At 45.3% G+C, this 16,249-nt stretch overlaps 1 protein-coding gene across 1 annotated transcript; it reads left to right on the top strand.

Annotated features, from left to right (window-relative positions):
• Positions 1–3,577: 3,577 nt before the first annotated feature.
• On the top strand, positions 3,578–11,766 carry NR2C2AP (nuclear receptor 2C2 associated protein). Its single transcript, XM_061570995.1, has 5 exons — positions 3,578–3,656; positions 5,476–5,566; positions 7,205–7,310; positions 9,402–9,469; positions 10,698–11,766. The coding sequence occupies exons 1-5, from the start codon at positions 3,580–3,582 to the stop codon at positions 10,815–10,817; spliced, it is 462 nt and encodes a 153-aa protein (XP_061426979.1). The 5' UTR covers positions 3,578–3,579; the 3' UTR covers positions 10,818–11,766.
• Positions 11,767–16,249: the final 4,483 nt, after the last annotated feature.

The following is a 16,249-nucleotide window of genomic DNA, read 5'->3' as shown; positions in this document are numbered from 1 at the left end:
TACCCGGCCGGGTACGGGTAGCCGGGTATCGGGTACCCGATTGCGACCTCTGACCACGAGGCCCTTGCAATAAAGGCCACTGTGTTAGATGTAACTAGGGGGTAGAGAAGGTTTGCGATGGGTGGGGCCTCGTGTGCAGGGCGGAGGACGGCAGGTGACCGAGACGGGCACTGGAGTGGCGGCACCCACGCGTCGGTGACGAAGGGCAAGATATAAAAGCCAGATGGTGGAAATGATAATGAGACTGTGAGAGTGAGATCCTTGAAGGATGCGTTGACAGTGTCACAATGGAGAAGAGCTAAAGGCAGATGGCGGCGAGGATGACGATGAGACTGTAACAGCGGTCCTTGGGTTGGGCGTCAACTATGAAACATCTGCGGGATCTGGCAGAAGGAAGTGGTGATGGTGTAACTTGGTGGCATTAACACACAACCCCATCGCAGAGACGTATTGGGCACAGTAACTCACGGGAAATTACCTTCCCACAATTCAACGGTGCCAGCAAACATTTAAATAATTTAACTTTTCATATAAATTGCTGCATTTGGTAGTGATACTTTTTGATCGTTGATGCGTCTGTCCGTTTACTCAGCAGCTCCTATTAGGTAACTACATTATTCATACATAAAAATAAAAACTGGGTTATCAGAAAAATATATTTTTTAACGTAATTCATTCGTCCCCAATGGTGTTAAGTGAATCCTCCAACCCTCAATCACTCCATCTCTCTGGCCTCGCTATTTATGTGCTATGATGAAGGGTCATTGCCCGAAACGTTGCCTACCTATATATATTTTAAAAATCTTGTGGCAGTGTTACCGATTAATGTGTTGAGTTTCTGTTAATTTACCCATTAGACTTGGTAATACTCGTAACCGCTTACAGGATGCACAAGTTACGTGTGTGTGAAGATTAGTTTCCCTGCTCAAAGGAGTTCATGAGGGTGGCACCTGATTACATTGCCGGCCATGAGCTCGCTCGGGAAATTCCACATTACTATGGCAGCGCCAATCGCGCCCATAGGACGCCTACAGTTTAATTATGTAGAACGTGTATTCACGTGTAAGTATTGTCAAACATATGCTGCTACCAAACGTGATCATAATAATTACAGCAACAACTATTCCAACTATAAACCTTCAAACACCAATGTTAACCGCATACATTAGTGTGCTACAATAAGTACTCGATACGTACATAGTCTATACGGTACTGAACCGTGTTAAGAATAATTCTAGATTTGAAGTTTTCGTGACTGCAAGGATTCATACTCGTTGTTTTTTTCGGTAAAGTCACCTAGTTAAAAAATAAAATACAAATAAATGAAAAAACTGAATTAAATCACAGTTGTTTTTCATTTATATATAGTTAAAAAATAAAATAGAATGAATGAAAAAACAACTGAATTCAATCACAGTTGTTTTTTCATTATTTTTATTTGATTTTTTAACTACGTGACTTTACCGAAAAAAAACAAATAATACTCTACCCCATATAGTATGGGGCAAGTATAAATTGCAAATAACCAAGTTACGTCATCTAATAAGCTGGACATTCCACAATACTATGGCGGGGAGGGGCTGCCTGTATAGTATTTACAACCATCACTGGTGAAGCATGGCCCAAACTAATCCCCACCACTCAAATGTAATGCGGGAAACCTTCATCCAGCAGTGGATTTATACAAAGGCTGCACGTGTTACGGTGATAGTGTCTTGTGTACAGTTGTGGATAACCAGAGCCATTTCAATACAATGTACTTAAATTGTAATCATATTCTATATATACACGATAAAAACATTTCAAATATTTCAAAACACACTACGATACTATAACCCTACAGCACAGAATAAACATGTTGTACTGCACCGCTCCAAAATCTATGCATGGCCCCAAAAACAACCTCATTCAGCAGTGGATAGAGCTCTGTCTGCACGTGTACTACAACATCAACAATCATACAATGTGACAATACACAGTGAACACATCGGTGTACACGCTTGCCACAATCATATATGCTGTATAACGTAGGTCATACAACGCACGCTATAACATTTACACATAAACCCATTTCAATTGCGTTACAACAAAAGCCTGTACATTTTCTCAGAAATGATGGGGGGCAAAAAAAACCCGGTGTCACATACAAGGCGTGTAACATTTCTAAATTAAAATTACAACATTGTCACGACACAATGATGATGGCACATGGCCCATGGCAAGGCAAACCCACACCGATGCATTGTGTGTGTGTGTGGTTATACAGACAACAACAGCAGCAAGGGGCATGGTGATCGTCCACGCGAAATATCTCAGTGACATTAAAACACGAACAGCGCCACGCCACACTTACCGGACTTGTAACACAGCAGTCGTCGGACGGAGCCTTTCTTTAAAAAGGTGGACACGAGCAAAGAAGTAATTACTTGACGTGTTTGTTGTCTAAACATTTTTTCTCTCTCTCTATCGCTCGCAATCGCAATCGCAAACGATCAATGAGGAAGATTTCGTCTTGAAACCAGCGCGGACAAGCTCCGCCGTTAACTCAATACGAATGCCGCGATTGCATTTCCCACCGCCGATAGGCACCGGGCTCTACGTGCAATTGCAATACGTAGAGCGGATAGGGCAAGGCGGTCCCCCGCGTGTCAAATTTATGTCAAATCGCCTTTTCTCTCGTCCGCGTCGACGACGACGTTGTTCGTGATTGCTCGGAGCTTTTGTGGGAAATATCCGACAAGGGCGGGGGGTTTGAGGGAGGTTGGAATCGTTGGCATTCAAATGGGATGGTGGTGGGGCGGTGTTTCGAGTTGGTATCGTTTTGGAGAGAGCATTTGGGTAATCATCAATGGGGCAATTAACATTCGTTTGACAATAATCGTCGACAGCCTTCAGGCACCGTGCCACATTGTTAATACATTTCTCGCAACGCACGCGATTTTATGTTAACGATGTTGTCAATTTATACTGGCCGGCATGCGAATTCATCTGAAAAATATATATTTTATTAACGTGACGTGTTTTTCATGCAGAGGAAAAAGGTCAAAATCCATTTCCTACATCGGAGCTGTTAACATTTAACATTTTCCACTCTACAGTACACGTACTGTAGAGTATAATAATGATGCAGTACTACCAAAGTCACGTGGCATTGACATCAGAACCGTATTGATTACAACGCATCTAATATCATTCATTGCAACAATTAACGTTGCAATTCGTGATACTTTTCACTCATCAAATGTGCATTCGTTAAATGTTACTTGCGTTAACATCGCAAAGCCCGTCACTGCTGTTAAAACGCAACAGTTCATAAAATAAAGACAGCGCCAGATAATTAAGGTTTAATTAACTGTACGTCTCACATTTCATAGATGGCACAGGGAACGCGGCTTTAGAATGTGTACAACAGATCGGAGCGGGGTGGCTTCTCATTGGTCGAGCGCGCGTGCGTGACGTAGGCGCTCGTAATGTGAATAAATTATCATATAATTAACATAAAGGGCGTGGCGACTGCAATGCTTTTGCACGGTGACTCCCCCCTCATTAACATGTAATTAGCATAAATTATGTTAACGAATGCGGAAGCGCGCCCGGGTTCAACTGCACGTGGCTGGCATGACGTCTTCACTGGTTTGCGAAAGCACATCGTGCCGGTAATATATAAATTAATAAATGCACGTGCGGGTTTATTCTATTAATTGTATCGCTGCATGTTCATTAAAACGAGCAACTCTATACGCTTATGTAAAACAAAGTCGTTAAGTTATAATCACGTACGACCAAATCGTGCCGGTAATCCGCGTGCGTGTGCGTTGACGTTCGGACTGGCCCCTGCCATTGGAATGTGGAATTTCCACCACTGGCTCAAAGTCCCCGGCGGTTGTTTAAGCAGGGAGACATTTTAACTTTAAGATACATGCGGCTTAAGTTGCACATTGACAGTAATATTAACGTTTTGACTACCGTGCAACTTTGTTAGTCTGGTACGTTATTTTTTACTACATTGTTGTGGCGGTCTCGCAGTGATTTATGTTACGTACCGTATGTTGAGCTTCTTTCGCACCGTACCTTAGCCAACTGTGCTCATCGGAGATGCGGTTTAGCGCACTGCGCTGTGAACCCAGGCCACCAGAGTTCGATTCCAGGCCATGGCTGTGTCCTAAACCAGTCTCTGTCCCGCACCTGTCTTACCTTCATGCCAACGTTGTTGGCACGTGGTTAAACTTTTGGATGGAGTGGATTTACAAAGAGGCTGCAATTCTGTGCGGGTAAAAACAACTAGCCTTTCGCAAACGGAACTATGAACTTCATAAACAGGAAAGGGGAAAACATTAAAATATAAAGTTGTGAACTGACATGTATAATCAGGAAGGTTACACGTTTGCTATGAATCCGCCTGTTTATAATGTTCCTTTGAGGGCCACTGTGTATTTTCTATTAGTGTATTATGACTTGTGGTCATTAGGGTGGCATACAAAGTCTATGCCATGAACCAATGCTGGGCCTCCCCTAGGTCGACTCAGGCCTGAAATGAGTAGCTGGCGCGGTGTGTAAATCTAAACACTCGGGAGACAAAGGCGGCCGGGCGTTGCTGCTAAACCCTAAGCTCCCCCCTCTCCTCGTAGGCGCTCGCGAACTGCACTTTCCCCAACAGTCCGTTGCCACATGGGTGGAAAAATCCCGATTTTTCCAGCGGCAGGCATCGGGTTTTTTAAATCCTTTATATTAAGTTCACTTGCTTGCGCGCTTGCGCGCTTACGACCGTGCAAATCTTTCGGTCGTTTTTTAACCCACTTCCCGTGATCCAATCGAGCTGACATCTTGCTCACAGACTCGTTGCGTGACAATTTATTTTCGTGAACAATTTTTCCCAAAATTTTACACTTTTTAGGAAAAAATAAATTATATTTAATTACCAATTGTTAAATGGTGGCAGGCAATCATCTGACCCATAGGTGGCAGCCATCTCAAGCCAGAGGACGAGAGGACTCTAGCCGCCACGCATATAAAGGATTTATAGTGAAAAACTTTGTTTTTACGGGTTAATTTTTTCTTTAATACAATTAAACCCGATTTCGGGGAATTAAAACCTGGTTTAATGAATACGAAACTCTGATCCAAGGCTTAGGCTGCTTCCTCGTCGGTGCTGCTATCGTACTCAGGGCCATCGGGCACGGGCTAGTCGTAGAATGCGGCGGGCAGGTTGGTCTTGATGAACACGAGCTTCTCCACAATCGTGGGCGCCAGTGAGTTCCTTCGCTTGGAATGGATGCAGCCCATCGTTGAGAAGTTGGCGAAGTGCGGTTCTGCAATTAGAACCAATTAAACCAGATTTCTCCCAATCTCAGATGATCGGGTTTAATATAAAAACACAATTAAACCCGATTATAAAAAAAAAACCCGACTGTGCCACCCTTGCGTTGAAGGCTATACTGTACAGGGAGGATCTTTGTCTCTTGTGTCCTTAATCAGGGTGAGCTCCGTTCTGAATCGAGACGGGAAACAGTTCGGCAAGAAGCATCTGTTCGACGGCAACGAAGAAACGTGCTGGAACTCGGACCAGGTCTTCACAAATCACTGCACACGATCATGCGTCGACACTGCGCTCGCTGGAGCAGCGAGAGCCAGCGGTCGGCAACCCCGCGGCTCCTTTAAGGACTGCCGTGCGGGCTCTTGAAATTCGAAAAAAAAGTCTCTTCTTGTTATGTTGGTTGCCCACCCCTGACCATGGGAGTCCAGTTCACCATGGATGTCCAGTTCGCGATGGGAGTCCAGTTTACCATGAGAGTCCAGTTCACCATTGGAGTCCAGTTCACCATTGGAGTCCAGTTCAACATAGGTGTAAATTTCACCATGGAAGTATAGTTCACCATGAAAGTCCAGTTTACCATGGGAGTCCGGTTCACCATGGGAGTCCAGTTCACCATGGATGTCCAGTTCACGATGGGAGTCCAGTTCACCATGGATGTCCAGTTTACCATGGCAGTCCAGTTCGCGATGGGAGTCCAGTTCGCGATGGAAGTCCAGTTCACCATGGGAGTCCAGTTTGCCATGGCAGTCCAGTTCACCATGGGAGTTCAGTTCACCATGGCAGTCCAGTTCACCATGGGAGTCCAGTTTACCATGGCAGTCCAGTTCACCATGGAAGCCCAGTTTACCATGGAAGTCCAGTTCACCATGGGAGTCCAGTTCACCATGGGAGTCCATTTCACCATGGGAGTCCAGTTCGCCATGGGAGTCCATTTCACCATGGAAGTCCAGTTCACCATGGAAGTCCAGTTCACAATGGAAGTCCAGTTCACAATGGAAGTCTCGTTTACCATGGAAGTGCAGTTCACCATGGGCAGGGGTCAGCAACCTGTGGCTCCAGAGCCGCATGCGGCTCATAAACGACCGCTTCGTCTCGTTATTTATCAATTACCATCGTCTCACCACAGTGCATTGCGGCTCTTGAAATATTGAGTTTTTTTTTTACCAAACAAAAAAATGGCCCTTATTGTTATTTTGGTTGCCGACCTCTGAGCTAGAGCAATGGTTCTCAATCGTCTTGGTGTGACAGCTCACCCCCCCGCCAATCGACACCACAACGAGCGTTATTAAGGTTTCAATATTACAGAAGTCACACGCCCTCGCCTCTATCATATAATCCACGCGTACAAGTGTTGTTGTAACTTTCTGACCTGCCTGCCCCTAATTGACATTTGTTAAAAAAAATTTTTTAATAACACATGGGATGTGTAGGAAAAAAATGTTTGTATGTTGAGCAACGCATAACGAAAGGATGCATATTGTCTATTGTGTTACTTATATTCTCCGTGATGACGCTTATGATTATGTTGTGTACATTGAGTGCCTCGTTTGTGAATAAGAGGGAGGAATGTGTGTGTGTTCGTGCTGTGCGGCGGTTAGCGCGCTGCGCTACAACCCCCGACAATTCGAGTTCGATTCCCGCTCACGGCCAACACCAGTGACGATTATCTGAACCGGTTCTGGGCTTCCCCTAGGTTGACTCGGCCTCAAATGAGTACCTGGTGCGGTGTGTAGTAAACATCGCCACTGTGGAGAAAATGCGGCCGGGCGTGGTGCTGGCCGCCCACCCCCTCGTGTGCCTTGCCGACCTTCATAGGTGCTCGTTAACAGCACTTGCCCCAACAGTCTGGTTAAGGCTATACGGGGGATCTTTGTCTTTGTGTTGAACAAGGGTGCCCCCCAGTGGGTGAGCGTGGACTTCCCGCAGCCTGTGCGAGTGAGCGAGCTCCACGTTCAGTTCCAGGGTGGTTTCTCTGGAAAACAATGCCTGCTTCAAGGTAACTAAAACACTGCCTGCTTCAAGGTAACTAAAAACACTGCCTGCTTCAAGGTAACTAAAACAATGCCTGCTTCAAGGTAACTAAAACAATGCCTGCTTCAAGGTAACTAAAACAATGCCTGCTTCAAGGTAACTAAAACTACCAGATTTGTCAGTGGCACTGCCCTAAGAGGGTTATACGTTCTGTTCTCCTGTAAAGCGGTGGTGGTTGTGTTTCGGAAGAACACCGCGTCATGGGAAAAATCGCGTTCTAATAAATAATATCGGGTAAAGCAAGAGTCTGGGATAACACGCGAGATGCGTACACAGGCCGGACAAAAACTGAGCCGCAGTGGGTAGCGTCTAGAAGCATCCAGCAGCATCCCGCTGCCTTGTGTGATGCTACGCCGAGGCGGCCGTACGAACACTCATTCCTCCTCGCGCGATGTAATCCCTTTCACTCAATTGCGCTATATCCAATTCGCGTTATGAAAACACGCGGTGTTATAGAACAGACTGCATAAACACACATATATAATAGGTAGCGCTTTGGGCAATGGCCCTTCATAGCACATCGATGCAGCAAGTTAGATGCGTGTACGTACGTTTAACTTTCGCGCAGTAGTACGTGGCCATCCGTGATAATCTGGATGCTGCGGACGGGCCAAATTGCCCCCAAGTGAACCCCATCCACAAGCTCATGTTGTCTTCTTGGTTCTTTCGGTAAAGTCACGTAGAAGGAAAATAATAAAATAATAAAAATAAAACATAAAATAAAGCCTTCTCGACAGACCTGTTCTCCACCTGAAGACGGCTGCTTGCGTTGTGGCCGAAACGTCGTGAGAATTATTTTATTATGTTTTATTATTATTTTATTATTTTCTTTCTACGTGACTTTACCGAAAGAACCAAGAAGATGAATCCCTGCAGTCACGAAAGCTTTAAATCGATGCTCATGTTGATTTTCTGCATCTGAGCACACCCCTCATCCAGCCATTGGCGAGCCTAAAAAAATCATGCATACGCGTGGACTCTGATGCTTTCCAACGTTGTGTTTGTCCGCGGAACGACGGTGTTTAATCGGCAGGACAAAAAGGGGACGGGTAGGTGTCGGGACAGAACGCTTTAACATGTTTTGTTCAAGGTAGCTGTCAGGGTAAAACGCGTACTTTTCCAATTTTATTTTTGCTCTGCTTTGTGTCTCCAAAGTTTTGGGCAGCCCTTTGGTCAATTTGGCCGATTTCCTAAAGAGCGAGTGCCCAATGGCCCCCAATGTTGAAACGATGTTGTGCAAAAGTTTAGTTTTTATTGGATCATCTTTACCAAATTTATTGTCCTCCCTTCCACGGTTTTATGGCTAGCCGGAGCTAAAGTATACAAACAATGCGTTTTACCTCCGTTGAAAGGCGTTAAAAACTGCAGTTGCACACAATTTTGTTTTCATAAATATATAAATGCCCAAAAACCACTTGTGAAAATGTTATCACTACACCACCGAGGTTGCACGAAGTGACAATCTAGAAATCACAAGAGCAGTTTGGCTGGGAAGATGTATGCTGTGTCGCCAAAGCTGTTCGCATCAACATGAGAATATGCTACATAAACGTTGGACTGCAGAAACAAAACAAACGCTTAACATTTATTTATATAAAGAAACGTCAACCATCTCAGATTTGATGGCAGAATAGTAATCATAACACCCAGTGAAAATAAATTATATATAATGATGGGCCCCACGGTGGCTAGGAGATGTTAACTACCTCGCCTGGTATACAGGAGGTCGTGGGTTCGATCCCGACCCTGATGCTTGTATATTTGGAGTTTGCGTGTCTCTTTACCCATGGTCACGTGGTTTTTTCTCCCAGTCCCTCCACATTTAAAATCAACGTGCTTTGAGTGCTATTATAAATGTCTACGTGATAAGCCACTTCGTTGAGCTGTCATTTGTGGCCAGGAAGAGCTGCATAGCTCAGTGCGGCCCATACCTGATAGAATAAAAAAATGTTTTATTGTTAAAAATTGTACAAGGAAGGCTGCAAAGTTGGCATCAGCAGTCGGTGTTGGCTGTGATGACCCCGTGATGTCGATCGTTTGTCTGCATCGCTTGCAGGTTTTGTTAAAGACGACCCGTCAAAGACCCTGATGGAGTTTTACCCGGAAGACGTGAATTCTACGCAAATATCCTTGCTTACCGTGTATCAGATCGTTCAACGTTTCTACTCTCCATAAATTTACGACGGACACGTGAGAGTGTGCGGAGTGGTGATGCAGTGGTTTGCACACTTCGTTGCTATCGTTGTACCCTGTGAACATCATGCTGGCCACACCATCCACTTTGCCGTGCCAGTTTTCCATGGACGCTCGCCAACAGCACTTAGCTCTCATAAATAAGGCTAATTGGGGGGGTCTTTGACTTTGTGTGTTGGTCATAACTTCAATCCAACCTAGATTTAACCAGGACGGATTATGTGAGGAGTGAGGAGATACTTTAGACATCTGGACACAGTGATATCCTACAGCAGGTGAGGATGCATTGGTTGTTTTTTGTAGCCCACATGTCCAGCCTTCGTATGGATATCTATTCTTTTAGCCCGGATAGAGGGGGGCTAAATGGGTGCGGCATGGGCTAGGGAAGAAATGGGCTGATGTGCTACAGGATGACTTGGTACTGAGTGGACTTGCCGACAACTGGTACCAGTGGCGTCAAGATTGGCCTCTATGGATGAAGCTCGTGAAGGACGCTACCGGGCAGTTGGAGGCAGTCGCCCTCTAATGGGAGACGGAGGAGCAACACCCGCAATGAGCATAAAACCGGGCCACTGCAATACAGAAAGGTGGCACAGTGGGGCATTTGCCCGTCGTCTCATCCATAACACCTGGGCGTGTCACGTGACCTCATGCTTGTGACCCTTCACCATTTAATTTGACCGTAAAGGTGCAAATGACCCTGGCACAAGCACTGTGGTGATATCATAGCCATTTTAGTGTTGAATGGTAGTTGTATGTGTGATTGTGTGTATGTGGGGAGCAGTAGGGTAGCAGTTGGGCACGCTGCGCTACGAACTGCGGTGACCCGAGTTCGATTCCCGCTAACGGCCAACACCAGTGACGATTATCTGAACCGGTTCTGGGCCTCCCCTAGGTTGACTCAGCCTCAATTGAGTACCTGGTGCGATGTGTAAACATCGCCACTGGGGAGACAAATGTGGCCGTGTGTGATGCTGGCAACCCATCTCCTCGTGTGCCGTGCCGGCCTTCATAGGTGCTCGCTAACAGCACTTGCCCCAACAGTCTGTTAAATGCTATACGGGTGATCTTTGTGTTGTGTGCATACGATGCAGTTGTTTCTGAACTCGTGTGCGGTCAACTGCACTGTTTCTTTTTGACTTAACAGTCTCTCATCCACGTGTTCCAAGTGCCCCCAAGTGAACCCATCCACAAGCTCAAGCTGATTCTCTGCAGCTCCACGGATCTGTTCGGCCGCATCGTTATTTACAGGTTGGACGTTCGGGGAGAGAAGGCGTGAATCACTGCCAGAAACATCTTGGTTTTTTTTTTGGTCGGCATCAAGATCAAGATATCACGGCCGAAGCCGACGGTGCCACGGCCGACGCTTCCTTCCGCTCCGCCAGATGCCGCAGCTGTTGCGCAGTAGATGCGCGACTTCCATGGTATCTCGCCGTCTGCTGTCTGATCTTCCCGAGGATGGCCGGGCTCGTAGGGAGCACGCCAATGCCTCTCTCTGTAACGGCCCCTACACCCATCCTGCACACACGTCCCATCGCGCGCAGCCGTTATTCTGCCTAATCGTATATACAACACTTAAAACTTTCCCGTTCTGGTAACATGTGTACGTGTACGTCACTGGAACGTAACCGGAAGAAAAATTAACTTTATCGGTACTGAAGCTCCCACAAGGCCATGCGGGAGGGCATGTGGCACAGTTTGTCGCCGGCTATCGTCGAGTGCAGTCGTGTTGCTACGGTTCTCCGCGGTGAGTGACAATGTCTTTAAAAACAACGGCGGCGCTTGCGCGTTCCGAGATTCAGCGGTGAACGGGACGAGCCACCCTGTGACTTTCAGTCGTCTCGCAACGGGAGAGGGTTAACTGCCACCTGCCATGCTCGCTTGTGAGACGTCCCGGGAAAATACTGCTCAAAATGCTGCTCGATTGTGAGCACGCTCACTGCTGAGCGACGAGCAAACAGTCGATGGGTTCAATTCCTGCCACAGCCGTCTCCGTGAATTTTCAAATGCTCTGTTGGTGTTTTTTTTTCTGCCGGTCATATTGAAATTGTGCTATTGGCATCGTGTGACTTGTGGAAGATACAGGGTGCTTCAAGTTTGTTTTAACACTTGTATGGGACTATCGTTTTTAATGGAAAAAAACGGATAACACACTCACATTTTTTTATTTAAAGCTTTCCTGACTGCAGAGATTCATATTCTTGGTTCTTTCGGTAAAGTCACGTAGAAGGGAAATAATAAAATAATATTAATATAAAAAAAATGTTATCTCAAATTTTTGTTTTGTTTTATATTTATATTCTTTTATTATTTCCCTTCTACGTGATTTTACCGAAAGAACCAAGAACACTAACATGATAACAAATGTGATGTTAATAACTTCAAAAAGTCTCCACTTGTTCGCCATCATTGTCAACAAGACGCGCCTGGAATCTTCTCCAGGTGGTCTCCAGAGCCCCGAGGCACATTTCTTGTGGTGTTGTTGCAAATTCTCAGAAGTGTTAAAAAACATTTTAAGCACCCTGTATTTATACTGGGAGCTCTTGTCTCTCAGCCTGACGTCCCCTCGTGTGAGAGAACGACCGCGGAAAACGACGAAACAGAACTAGTTATGAGGTCCCCCCCCTCTTCAGTAGCTTCTCATCCACACCTCTGCTACGCCGGTGGTTATTGCGACGAGCTCGTGAGCACAAACAACCTTGAGAACAGCCAGGTTCGTAAGAGTTGTACATTGTCCGTCTGTGTCATTAACCAATGGTTTATAAACTGAAGTTAACGACGGTCAGTCGAAGTGACAGCGAGGCCAGTGATGGAAATTCTGCATTGCCATGGCAGGGGGGAAATCTATCACTATGATGACTGCCGTGAACTTCACACAAGGCGGTGTTATTTTTTTACGACCTCGGAGGAGTTATGGGATGAGTTGGTCCCCAATCGGGATTCGAATTCGCGATCTGATTGTGAGTCGAGCACAACAATCACAGCGACACAGGACGCGTTTGTATCCATTGCAAAGCAGAGGTAATGATGGTGGTAGGAATATAGATGTGCTAAAGAGATATGTTATGAAGCAAAAATAATATAATTAAGCTGTTTCTAAAAAGGGTTTTTTATTATTTGCGGTGGTATTGTGTTTACATTTTTACATAACTGCCCGGACCCTTTTTCTCGCGCAATTGTATTATGTAATTGAAAAAAATACACGGATTTAGTATGTACATGATTGTGGAAATTAACTTGTCGTCACTTGGTTTGTACGCGTTCATTTTCTTCTTTCCGATTAGCACCGTTGGCAACGTTCGGTGCGAAAGAATTTCAACGTACACACGTGCATACATTTATCGGTTTTGGAAAACAAGAAACGTTATTTTGTAGTTATAATTTAAAAAAAACCCGACAATAATGCCATTACAAGGAAGACAATTTTGATATGTTGAGAACAAGATGCATGATCAAGCATAGGACGCCTGATTGATCGCGAGTACCTACACGCATTTTCACGGATAAAAAAAAAATCAATTAGCGACAATTCTGCCACGTTCATTTATGGCAGGGTTGCCACGATATATTTTCTTCTCGCAATACTGTCCACGACATTTTCACGAAATCACAATTCTCGTGATATCAGTTTGTCGCAATAAAACATTCAGTATTTTCACGCGAAAAAATATTCATGCATATAAAAACACCTTGTGTTTTTAGATTTAAAGCTTTCGTGACTGCAGGGATTCATCGTCTTGGTTCTTTCGGTAAAGTCACGTAGAAGGGAAATAATAAAAATAAAACTAATTCTCACGACGTTTCGGCCACAACGCAAGCAGCCGTCCTCAGGTGAAGAACAGGTCTGTCGGGAAGACAGTTTTGTTCTTTGGCGTATCTCCTTGAGCGGCAGTTCACTCAACGTAAGCCTGCCCAGCGTACGTATTCCTATCACTGCAACTTTATATTCTATAAAGCTTAGAAACACACCTGCTACATTCACGTCAATAGGAGCCATGTCAACAGGAGCTTGTTCAAAAGGAGCCACATCAAGAGGGGCCACTGGGAGCCGCGTCAATAGGGCCCACGTCCATAGGAGCCTCTTCAATAGGACCCACGTCCCTTCAATAGGACCCACATCCCTTCAATAGGACCCACGTCCATAGGAGCCTTTTCAATAGGCCACTCACCAAACGCGAGACGGCGCTCCCTCGCTGTCTGGTGAAGAGTGGCTTAGCTCGACAATCCAAAATGATCAACACTCGGAGCAGACTACCCCAAATTAGCAGTCCTGTGTGTCTCTGTGTCTCTGTGTGAATCTGTTGGTCTGTGTGAATCTGTGGGTCTGTGTGAATCTATGGGTCTGTGTGTCTCTGTGTGAATCTGTTGGTCTGTGTGAGTATATGGGTCTTTGTGTGAATCTGTGGATCTGTGTGAGTTTTCACTGGGGACTGGAGTCGCAAAGCAGGACTACCCCCCCCCCTAGTTACCCACAACGGATTTTCACAGAACCTCAGAAAAATCCTTCAAGTAATTTCCGTTTCTACACAACATTGGCTGCACTTTTTCACCCAAAATATAGAAACCTCCCTTTAATTATGGCTTTTTTTGTCCTGCAGTCATTGGTGACCAGGTTTGAGACTGTCAACTCGCTACGCTTTGAGGACTGAATGTCGCCACAGGCGGCTGAAACCCAGATTCGAACCGAGGATCTCAGTGAAGCTGGCTCAGGGGTTGAACTGGCCCTTCGTGTGTGTCCCCGAAGCTTCCCGGTCACCTCCGCTTTCCAATTAAATCATTACTCCTACAAATAAGTGAGCAAGAGGCATTTTTCAATGAAAATCCTAAGGCCCAGTCTTCTCTAGAACAATGAAGCGTTCTGTTGCAGAACACGCGCACACAGTCGCAACACAAACATTTGTGAAGCATCCAATCAATCAATGTTTATCTATTATAGAGAAAGTCCTGTGTAGCCAGTTACCCAGCTAGATTTCAAAGGAGATCCGTGGTGAATTAGCGCAGAAGAGCATAATAAAGGTTTTTTTTGTATTAGATCGCGTAAAGTAATAAAAGTGTCGTTAAACCCGCCACCACCCGACACAGCCAATTAGCAAGGTATGTCACGTAAACAGAACGTACCATCTTCTTGGTTCTTTCGGTAAAGTCACGTAGAAGGGAAATAATAAAATAATAAAAAATTAAATAATTCTCACGACGTTTCGGCCACAACGCAAGCAGCTGTCCTCAAGTGAAGAACAGGTCTGTCGGGAAGACAGCGTCTGAATTAAACACCCCAGGCTTGGAGCGTATATTTAAGCTGGGTTGGAGGGGGAAGGGCGCCTTGACAAAATAATTTTCATATCAAGAGGAATTTAGCATATTTATGGGAAATGCAGATATGGGATTAGTCACTACTTGTAAAATGCGTAGGAGAACGTACCAATTCGTCACCAGTACAGCAACACCTGTGTGTTGGAGAGCAAAGCCAGAACATTTACAATCTGAGTACGACGTTTCGCCAGTAATTACAACTAGCTTCATCAGGCAACAGCCAGATTTGTGGAGAAATCCTCCCGTTTCGTTCCTTAAATAGAGGGGCAGATGTGATGACATCACTTGTGTGTCCTTCTTGCGCGGAGTGGGGGGAGGGTTTAATGAATGTATAGAAATTACAATGGGTATCCATAGCCGGTAGGGTTATTTATATGGTCATCAATGTACATTATGCATGCCGATTGTTCTTGTACCTCGTGTCGATTGTGTGCTAAAAATATCCGTATCTGTTTTTGTATAACAGGTAATCCCTATTGAAGTATGGTGACCTGTATAGGCATGCATTTAAAACAAAATATTATTTGATCATTCGTTTCCAAGCAGCACTAAGTCTATCTGTTCGAACGATTAAAGTAATTAATTATTTTTCTAAAATTCGAATGATTAAATAATTAGTATTGGCCAGTAATAACTAGTTTTGCACAGAACTTTAGCATTATCAAAATCGTATAAGAATAGGTTTTACAATTTCTGTCGATAAAACAGGTGTTAAGATAATAATAGGGGTTTTCCCCTTTTTTCTGGCAACAAAACTGAAACCTTTTTACAAGGAATCATGTTTACATTAACCACAATACCTGCGGTCAGAATGCAAACAAAAAACACTGATAATGTATGCATCCTTTGCCTGATGACGACCGCTTGTGTTGCGTTCGAAACGTCGTGATTTATTTTATTTGATTTCTAACTACGTGACTTTACCGAAATGAACCAAAGAGTATGGATTCCTGCAGTCACGAAAGCTTCAAATCAAGATTGTATGCATTGTCCTTGAAATTGATTGGTCCACACCAGAGACAAAATTTTTGCAAGATTGATTACTCGCTGCCCCTTTCAAAAATGTCGGTCGTGCCAACGTTTCACCTCCCGAACGTGGGAACCCCCCCGTCCCTTATAACGAGGCACGTCCAGCAAGACGCGGAGACGTTGCAATGGTCGTCATGATGGGCGGCAGTGCGAGGCGCGTTCCGTCGCCGGTGCACCCAGCCGGCCGGTGCCCCCCCCCCCTCGCGTGTTACACGAGTCCGCACCCCTTCGCGCGTCTTCCTCACGCGTCAAATTCGTACTCGTTCAAATCCAGCAGCGTCGACTCCCATTTGGGATCTTTCCCTCTTTCCGCCGCCGCCGCCGCGGCCGCCACGCTCCCCGCTTGCCGCGGCAGAGACCGGGCCGCCTCCG

This window comes from Lethenteron reissneri, chromosome 46, assembly GCF_015708825.2.
Source record: "Lethenteron reissneri isolate LAM-NWPU_2019-01 chromosome 46, ASM1570882v1, whole genome shotgun sequence".
Classification (NCBI taxonomy): Eukaryota; Metazoa; Chordata; class Hyperoartia; order Petromyzontiformes; family Petromyzontidae; genus Lethenteron; species Lethenteron reissneri.
Note: the sequence above shows the minus strand (reverse complement) of the source record. Positions and strands in the feature narration are given on the sequence as shown.